The following is a 10,744-nucleotide window of genomic DNA, read 5'->3' as shown; positions in this document are numbered from 1 at the left end:
TGAGCTCTCAAAAGTATTTGATGAAGATACCACCCAAGAACTTCGATAAACTCACGGAAAAACCAACAAACATGCGACAAAGGATAAACCCCGCCAAACACGCTGTTGCCGAACTACAAAAGGAGATAAAGAAACAAACAAAAGAAATCTTTATTTTATTTCACTGCCTCGCCACACGTCTGCCTTTCCTCTCTGCCACATCAACATATATATATATATATATATATATATATATATATATATATATATATATATATATATATATAGAATCCGGATCAGGTGAGGACCTAATCTTAGGTGAGGACGTGAGGACTAATCTTGTGCGTTTGTTTTTTTATTTGGATGGTCCAGATTTGAGTTCTTGAGATGACATGGATTGATCTTTTTTGTTAAAGTGGGATAATAGTGTCTTTTTCTATTTTTTTAAGTGTGAACGCATGTATAATCCTTGGCCAAATTGGTTTCCTATTTTCTTGGATCATCACCGTTGCAATTTGGAGCCGCGATTTCTTCATCATTGATTGAGTGTTCGCCCATGCAAACTAATCAGTATTTTTTATTTTTTTTTTTTGCTTGTTCTTTTGAGTATAATATTGTCTATATTTGGATTGTCGTTTATATGTATAAATGCCTGGGTAGTATGATTGTGCATTCGTGTGTGCTGATTGTGCAACCTAGTGTTGTAAGTTGTGCACTATAGGCTAGGGAGTTGTGCATTATAGCACATAGTTCAATGCATCGTAGAACATTGGATGTTCACTGTATGAATTTTTGGCGGGGTTTGAATGCACAATAATGAAGTTATTGATGCACAACACTCAGTATAGGAATACACAACATTTTGTATAGGAATGCACATCTTTTAATAAGACTGATTTACCCTAAATTTATATATTTTAATATTTTAAAGGGATTTGTTTTCTTAATCCGTGTAATTTATTTCTTTTAATCTCAATCATACATCATTCTGATTTAATGGTCTAGATTAGTCCTCACGTCCTCACCTAAGATTAGGTCCTCACCTGATCCGGACCCTATATATATATATATATATATATATATATATATATATATATATATATATATATATATATATATATATTGGAATGAAACAAAAACAAGGAAATTAGTTTCCTTGAAGAGTGAAGCAAAAGAAGGAAAATGGTTTCATTTTCTCAACTTAGCAAACAAAGCCTGCCTACTATCGCCTCACTTTTTGTTTCCATAATCCTTAATTATATATATTATTATATTATTATTATATTATTATTATATAATTATATAATAATAATAATAATAATAATAATAATCTTGCTATGTTGGGGAAGCAGGCATGGCGCTTTCTCACAAAGCCAGAGTCTCTAGCTGCAAAATTATATAAGGCAAGGTATTATCCTAAAACTGATTTTATAGATGCCACTGTGGGAAATAACCCAAGTTATTGTTGGAGGAGTATTATGGCTGCCCATGGACTTGTTTGTGGAGGTATAAGGAGGAGGATTGGTAATGGAGAGTCAACATTGATAGGGAAGGACCCTTGGCTTTTGGATTTGGATTACAAAATCCATACTGTTTTACCACATAATATTTATGAAGCAGGGGTGTCATGTTTGATTGATCAGGATACTCGTACTTGGGACCTGGATATTTTGAATGATATTTTTGACCCGATCGATGTGAACCGAATCCGCAGGGTGCTTGTTTGTCTGGGCTATGAGGATTCATGGTATTGGTATAAGGAGCATAATGGGTCATATTCTGTCAAAAGTGCGTATCGTTCTGTTGTGGGGGAGATACAAAATAATACTGGATTTAATAGATGGAATGCATTGTGGAAGTTGAATGTGCCGCCTCGATGGAAAACTTTTTTGTGGAGAGCCATAAGTGGAATTTTGCCAACTACATCTGCCTTGGCAAGTAGAAGAGTGGATGTGTCTTTAGCCTGCCCAATGTGTCTTGATTTTAACGAAGATATTATGCATTGCTTGATTGAATGCCAATATGCTTGTCGTGTTTGGAATGTTTCTGGTCTTGATATAGTTTCTGTGGTTGGGGGATCTTTTGTGGAGTGGTTTCAGAATGCAATGTCTGTGCTAACGTTGGATAATCTAATTAAATTTGTTGCAGTCTTATATCATCTATGGAGTGTGCGGAACTCTGCGGTTTGGGAGGGGTGTATGAAGCCGCCGAAAAGCACGTGGAATTATGCCAAAGCAAGCCTTGCGGCCTGGGCAGTAGCACTGCCGCGGGAACCAGAGACAGCACAGCAGCAACATTCCAACGCCATGCAGCAACATTCCAACGCCATGCAGCAGCTTCCCAGTATGGTGCACGGTCCAGTGTGCTACGTCGATGCGGCATGGAGCTCCCTATCACAGACGACATCTTATGGGGCGGTATTAATGGATGGGACCGGAATTTTTGTGGCGGCAACAAGGGGACAACTTCTGTTTTGTGAAAATGCTATCACAACGGAGGCTCTAGCATGTAAAGTGGCGTTATCGTGGGTGAGGGAACATAATGTGATGGAGGCTACTATGTTCACGGATTGTTCGGTCTTGCAATCCTATCTTTCTAGAGTTGGCTCACTACCTAGATCATATCTTGGAATTGTGGTACATGAGTGTCAAGTGGTTATGGCACAATTTATTTCATGTCAAATTAGATTTATTCCTAGACGTTTAAATACTATCGCTCATACTTTAGCTACAATGGTCACTGATCAGGATACCACTATGTTTTGGGACGAGATTCCTCCTGATGTTATTATTCCACATTTACAGTAATGAAAAATCGCAACTTTGCTTTCAAAATAATAATAATAATAATAATAATAATAATTATTATTATTATTATTATTATTAGGAGATTTAGGGCTCAAGATGAGTGGTGGTCCAACAAAAATATGGTGGATACAAAAAGGCTTGGTCCAAACATGAGCTATTTTCTACATTGGAGGGAAACCCAACCCAACAAATTATATCTGCACATTATTTTACTATTAATCCAATTAGAGCCGTCAAAACGGGTCCAACTCGCTGGGTTGAGCCCGTTTAACCCATGTTTTTTACTAGGGATGTCAATGGGGCGGGGGGGACATACCCCCCATCCCCATCCCCGACTTTCTTCCCGTTCCCCGTCCCCGTCCCCATCCCCGTCGGGGAAGGAAAAGATCCCCGCGTCCCCATCCCCACGGGGATTATTTGGGGATGGAGAATCCCCACCCCGTTTATAAGTTATAAAAAAAATTAAAAATTAAACATTAAAAAATATTTAAATAAATAACGCATATATATTCATCTCCAACTTAAAGTAGTATTCAATATTTTAGAATTAAACATGCTATCTAAATATACTACAATGACAAGAATGCTTCTAAAATTATATATATTATATACAAAGTAATACATATTTGTGTGTTGTGTGGCCATACATACATATACCGGGGACAGGGCGGGGCGAGGAGAGTACTCCCCATCCCTGCCCCTGTCCTTGGCGGGGAATTCAAAGTTGCCCCCATCCCCATCCCCGATTCCCTATTTTTGTCCCCATCCCCATCCCCGTAGGGGCGGGGAATCGGGTTCCCCGTCGGGTACGGGTACAATTGACATCCCTATTTTTGACAGGTTGGGTAGAGGATTTTTCAACCCGACCCATCTAACCTGCGGGCCAACCATAACCCACTTTTCTCCCCACCCCAAATTTTTTAAAAATATATTTTGTATAATTGAAGTTTGAATTAATGTTTATAAAATTAATGTTTACTACAAAAATCAAACTCATAACCACTTAATCATCTTAACATTATAGAAACCACCTATGCTAATGACACTTTGTGAACATTTTTGTATTCTTATTGATTTATTTAACCACCCCCCCCCCCCCCCCCCCACACACACACACAAACATATATAACTTTTTTTTTTGAAAACCAAAGGAGCATTATTTTAAAGCAAGCGCGTAATACAACCAGGAGGGATAGACTCCCACACACCAAGGACAGAGGTTGAACCAAACGCCCGAGCTAACGCATGAGCCACATGATTCGCTGACATTTTGACATGGTGAACCAAAATGTTGCGAATGTCACAAGCAATCACATGACATTGCTTAATAATCATACCTACATATGACAGGTCTTGTTTTACAAAATTAAAACTAGAACATAAATTAAGACAATCAGTTTCAATAAAAAAACAAGTTTTATGGTCGACTCTTGACCTAGGAAAGAGCTTCATTGAATGCCAAAGCTTTCGCAAGATACGGGTCACAGACACCTTCTAATCTTCCACCATAGGCTGTTACGATCGTATCCTCATGGTTGCGAATCACAGAACCAAAAGCCGCACCATGGTCATGCACAGTGACGGAGAGATAGGGGGGCAGCTGCCCCCCCCCCCCTGCGCGCCAAAAATTATACAGCCCTAAAACGACGTCGTTTTGGGGCTTTATTATATATATAATTTTTTTATTTTCCTTATTCTACCTAATACAGATAGATCGTAGGCTTCGCAGCTCTCGCTTCTCTGGTTCTCAATGACTCGTCTCGCTTCTCTCGCTTCTCCGCCTTACCGATCAGTAACGACAGCAAGAACACTGGCGTCCGGCAGGCAGGCGGCGACGACACCGCCTCAGCCCTCGGGCTCTCAGCGCCTCTCGTTTGAGTCGTCTCCTCTCAGAGTCTCAATACTCATGTTTTTATTTTTGCCCTAATTACTCTAATTTTATTTTAAAATCAATTTAATGTATGTGCTTTGATGAATACTTGAATACATGAATTTGTTTATCAATTTAAGAATTACCAATTATAATTTATGAATGTGAGTTGTGAGAAGTTTGCCGGCCGTGAGTTTAGTGAGGGCGTGACTCGTGAGGCAGTAAATGGGTAGAATTTCTATTAGTTTTGAATACATAATTCAATTGATTTATGAATTATGAATTTCTATTAATCTTGAATACATGGTTTAGACTTTTCCTAATTTGGTGAGGTAGTGAATACAGAATACATGAGTTTACAGTTTAGTGTTAAAGTATTCCCTAGTCAATTTAGTGGCAGTGAATACATGAGTTTACTATTTCTATTAGTTTTGAATACATAATTCAATTGATTTATGAATTTCTATTAGTATTGCCCTAATTTTCCTAAATCTTAGTAATATTGTATTTTATTGATTTAGTTATGGAAAAAAATTTCAAAAGAAAATCAAATTTTGGGGATTCATCTAGTCAAAGTAGTCGCGAAGTGTCAAGTACAAGGCCTCGTATTGAAGTTAACATAGATGAACTTGAAGTTGATCCGGGTAAAAGGAAAAATATATATGAATATCATATCAATGATAGAGATATTGTGCGGAGACGATATCTACAAATGGGTCCTTGTCAACCAAAAAATTATGTATTTCCTACTAGAGTGATTACGGGTGCTAATAGAAGATTTAATCCTAAATGGTTTGAAGATCATAGCAATTGGTTGGAGTATAGTGTATCAGAAGATGCAGCATATTGTTTATGTTGTTATCTATTCAAAGATGAAAGTAGTGGACAACAAGCTGGGGGAGAATCATTTGTCACAGAAGGATTCAACAATTGGAAAAAAGGACCGGAAAAGTTGCGTGGACATGTTGGTATTCATAATAGTGTTCACAGGGAACGTACAAGCTTGTCGAGATTTAATCACTCAAGAGTAACACTTACAAGTTTGTGTATCAAAACACTCGGAGCAATCGAAATAAGACTACCGTGTTCGATTGACTTCATCAGTTAAATGCATCCGGTTACTTTTAAGGGAAGGACTTGCTTTTCGTGGAAATGATGAACGTTACGACTCTCTTAATCGGGAAATCTTCCTTGAAGTCTTAAAATTTCTTGTAGATAATAGTGAAGATGTTGCCAAAGTAGTGATGCGAAATGCACCAGAAAATCACCAAATGACTTCTCCTTGCATTCAAAAAGATATAGTTAATGCAATTGCAAGTGAGACAACTGAAATGATAATCAATGATCTTGGTGGAAAATTATTTGGAATAATAGTTGATGATTCAAGAGATATATCAGCGAAAGAGCATATGATTGTGTTTATTCGGTATGTGGATTCGAGTGGGCATATTATTGAGCGTCTTCTTGGAATTACTCATGTTCGTTATACAACATCTATGTCTCTTAAAGTAGCAATTGAAGATCTTCTAACAAGGTATAGATTAAGCATTTCAAGAATACGAGGCCAAGGCTATGATGGAGCAAGTAATATGCGAGGTGAGTTCAATGGTCTTCGGAATTTGATTATGAATGAGAATCCAAGTGCTTTTTATGTTCATTGTTTTGCTCATCAACTACAACTAGAACTTGTGGGTGTTGCAAAGAAAAATGAGGATGTTGGAGATTTTTTTGTCACTATCTCACAATTGTGCAATATTGTATGTGTTTCATGTAAGTGAAGGGATAGCTTACGAGACAAACAATTACAGATGTTGATTGATTCAATTTCTGTTGATACAATTAAAACAGGAATTAGTTTGAATCAAGAAGTAGTTTTACAACGTCATGGTGATACACATCGGGGATCTCATCATGGTGCACTTGTGAGCATTCTGAAATTATTTTCTCTAGTGATTGATGTTCTTGACGAATTAAGGCAAGATCCAAACCAAAGGCTAGAAGCATTTAGAGTATTGAAGAATGTCCTATGTTTTGATTTTGTATTCTTTTTGCACTTAATGAAGGATGTTTTAGCAATTACCAATGACTTGTCACAGGCATTACAAAAGAAAGATCAAAACATTGTGAATGCCATGAAACTAGTTGATGTCTCAAAACAAAGATTGCAAATGATGAGAGATGATGGGTGGGAAGCTCTTTTAAAAGAAGTTTCACTATTTTGCAACAAGCATGCAATTCTCATACCTAATATGGATGAAGTTTATGTAGTTCCTGGAAGACCTTGCCGTAATTTTGAAGAAAGGACTCATCTTCATAGATACTGTGTTGAAAAGTTTTATGTGGTCTTAGATCTACAACTCCAAGAGCTAAACAACCGTTTCAATGAGAAGAATACAGAGTTGCTCTTATGTGTGGCATGTTTTGATCCAAGGAATTCAATTTCTATGTTTGATAAAGATAAGTTAATTCGATTGGCACAGTTCTATTCAAATGATTTTTCTGATATTGAACTTGAATTACTTAGATAACCAACTACAGACTTATTTTGTTGATGAATGTTACAGGTTCAGAATCGATTGAGTTTGCGGTTAGGTACAACAATAGAGTCCTATAGTAATAGTTAACATAATATTCTCCTATACAATAGGCTAGGCAAAGTCAACTAAACTACCACCACATGTCTATAAGTATATACTATATTATTATTATTATTATTATTATTATTATTATTATTATTATTATTATTATTATTATTATTATTATTATTAACCATGGTTGCAGTAGGCGCTAGGCGCTAGTCGGGCGGCCGGGCAGCGCCTAGGCGGCGCTAGGCGGGCACCAAAAAAATTAAAAAAAAAAAAGTAACAGACTTGTAGTTCGACAATTTTAATGAGGTTGTTTTCAACGTTCACTCAAATAACACATCTAAATAAATGAAATAATGATAATTTATAAGTAACAATGTCATAATAATATTAAAATCAATAATTAATGAAAGACGACATCGGTCAAAATCGAACAAAATCGGTCAAAATCGGTCAAAAACGGTCAAAATCGGACGAAATCGGTCGACTCGGCCGAGTTGGCCGAGTTTGGCCGCCCAGGCCGCCTAGGCGGCTGGCCGAGTTTTGGCCAAAACTCCAAGGCTTGGGGCCGCCTAGCGCCTAGGCGGCCGAGTTTTGCAACCTTGTTATTAACACACCCCTCAAGCACAAGGTTGGAGGGAATTGAAACAACATTGAGCTTGTCCTGGAGAACCTGAAAACGCGGTGCTGGCAGCGGCTTTGTGAATATATCGGCCAACTGATCCTTCGTAGACACAAAGTTAACGATGAAGTCTCGTGACGCCACCTTGTCGCTGACAAAGTGATAATTGATCTCGACATGTTTAGTCCGTGCATGAAAAAATGGGTTAGCAGCTAGGTATGTGGCTCCCAGATTGTCACACCACAAAGTTGCTGGATTACCTGAATGTAGACCGAGTTCTCGGAGTAATGAGACAACCCAAGTGACTTCAGTCGAGGAGCGAGCCACCGTGTGTTGCTTGCGAGAGAGCCACGAGACGTGATTGGACCCTAAAAACACTGCATAACCACTAGTAGATTTCCTGTCAACCGAACAGCTAACCCAGTCCGACTCTGAGAAATCATGAATGTCGGAAGAGGACAAAGCTGACAAGCGTAAACCATAGTCCTGTGTGTCTTTGACATATCGCAGGACACATTTTAGCAGTCCCCAGTGATCATCGGTGGGAGAATGCATAAACTGACACAATCGGTTTACCGCATACGAAAGGTTCGGCCGAGTGATAGTTAGGTACTGTAGAGCCCCTACAATCCGACGATACTGTGTCGGATTGTCAAACGGTTGAGTTGACGGAGTAGCTGCCTGAGTGACCACAGTTGGTGTTGCGAGAGGGACTTGCAATCGAACATTCCTGCTTGGGTTAAAATGTCGCCCATATAGCGACGCTGAGAAAGGACAAGACCGTCGTCAACCTTGAGAGTTTCAATGCCCAGAAAGAAGCTCGGGGCGCCAATGTCCCTAATTTTGAAGGTAGTGGATAGGCGGTGTAGCAATGTATCAATCAACGCTGGATCGTTGCCCATCATAATGATGTCATCAACATATACCAGCAAAAAGACCCGAGAGTTCCCGGTGGTGTAGTGAAAAAGTGATACATCAGTCTTGGAAGCCAAAAAACCTGCAGAAAGTAGAAACTCATGTAATCGCTTGAACCACGCTCGTGGTGCTTGCTTGAGCCCGTATAGGGACCGCTGAAGGTGGCAGACATGGTTTGGATGTGTTGGGTCTTCATACCCAGGCGGTTGTTTCATGAAGACGGTTTCAGATAGGTGCCCGTTGAGGAACGCATTGTGGACATCTAGCTGCCGTAGTGACCAGTTGTTTGACACTGCAAGAGAAAACAATATGCATACCGTAGTTGGTTTGACTACGGGACTAAATGTGTCAAAGAAATCTTCGCCGGCTACTTGGTTGAACCCTTTTGCAACCAGTCGCGCCTTATAGCGCTCAATCGACCCATCGACTTTGCGTTTGGTGCGGTAAACCCATTTGCAGCCGATGATATTCATATGCGGCTCAGCCGATATGAGCCGTCAGGTGTTGTTATGGAGTAGGGCGTTGAACTCTTGATCCATGGCATCACGCCATTGCGGGTGCCCCATGGCTTGAGAGTAGCAAGTTGGGTCAACAGTTGCATTAAGAGCAAAAAACTGTTCACCCGTGCATCGGGTCTTACGGCGAGTGCGCATGACGTACCCTTGTTGTTGTGGTTGACCCTGGGTAGTATGGGTCCTGGTAGGCGGTCCGGCTTCCTCCAAAGCCAAGGGTGCCAGGACCTAAACCAGCAGGAGTTCCATGGGTATTGGTGCGGGCTGATTGTGAACCACTATGGGCCCGAATCCCCAGGGCAGAGTGCTAGCCGCATGACGTGTTTGGACTTGCAAAGATGATTGTGTAGAAAATGGAAAGACTGATTCATCAAACTGGACATAACGGCAGATAAAGGTCTTTCCAGTGGTTAGGTCTATGCAACGGTATCCCCTAAATGAAATCGGGTAACCTAGGAAGACACAGGGTGCCGACCAAAACTCTATCTTGTGTCGATTGTAGGGCCATAGATAGGGAAAACAACGGCACCCGAAGACTCAGAAGAATATGTATGTCGGTGGAGATTTGTGTAGACGATAGTTTGGACTTTCAAATTGTATTGCGGATGATGGGAGACAATTTATTCGGTGAGTGGTTGTTTCAAAGGCATAATCCAAATATTTTAGTGGGACCGAGCTTTCAGCGAGTAATGCCAAACCGGTTTCGACAATGTGTCTATTCTGGCGCTCAACTCGGCCATTTTGTTTGTGCATATAGGCACATGATTGCCTGTGCACAATGCCAGGGGATTCAAAGACTTTATGGAGACGGCGGTACTCACCCCCTAAATCTGACTGTATGGCTTCGATAGAACGCGAAAACCGGCGTTCTACCATCACCCAAAACAACTTAAAAATTTTATATATGTCGGATTTCAGCCGTAAGGGATAAAACTAGCAAAATCTAGAATAATCGTCTACAAATAAAATAAAGTAACAAAAACCAGAAGCAGTCTAGAACATTTTTACTAGAAGTGGGTACTCTATCTAAAGGAAACCATGCCGATTTACCAAGTTGACAGGTTGCACACACTTTTGATGAACTGGTGTTATTTGGAGTGACTGGACAAGTTTGTAGTACACGCTAAAGAACACGGCTATGCGGGTGACCCAACCGTTGATGCCATACTACGGATGATGCACGGGCACTTATGAACGCAAAATGTGACCGCGAGACCAGCAACCTGTATAAGCCGCCCGAGGTAGGTCCTTTAAGAAGAATCGCCTTGGTGGTGCAATCCTTCACAGTGGGAAATGATCATATCCAAAACCTCCTTCAATCGGTTTGCCACCACCTTGTCACCTTGTACGCGACATTACATAGGGCTATCGGCAGAAGATCAGATACCCTCTCGGGTACCTTTTTCTTAGGGATCAAAACGACATTCGTTTCATTCAAACCTGGGGGCATAGTG

General features: G+C 40.0%; 1 protein-coding gene across 1 annotated transcript; it reads left to right on the top strand.

Annotated features, from left to right (window-relative positions):
- Window positions 1–1,316: 1,316 nt before the first annotated feature.
- On the top strand, window positions 1,317–2,786 carry LOC109166642. Its single transcript, XM_019315535.1, has one exon. It carries the CDS (start codon window positions 1,317–1,319, stop codon window positions 2,784–2,786), a length of 1,470 nt encoding a protein of 489 aa, XP_019171080.1.
- The last annotated feature ends 7,958 nt before the right edge of the window (window positions 2,787–10,744 follow it).

This window comes from Ipomoea nil, unplaced genomic scaffold (genome assembly GCF_001879475.1).
Source record: "Ipomoea nil cultivar Tokyo-kokei standard unplaced genomic scaffold, Asagao_1.1 scaffold3104, whole genome shotgun sequence".
Taxonomy (NCBI): domain Eukaryota; kingdom Viridiplantae; phylum Streptophyta; class Magnoliopsida; order Solanales; family Convolvulaceae; genus Ipomoea; species Ipomoea nil.
Note: the sequence above shows the minus strand (reverse complement) of the source record. Positions and strands in the feature narration are given on the sequence as shown.

What these genes read in the sequence shown, in the direction of transcription:
- LOC109166642 (XM_019315535.1), top strand. Translation starts at nt 1,317, where the DNA reads ATGTTGGGGAAGCAGGCATGGCGCTTTCTCACAAAGCCAGAGTCTCTA.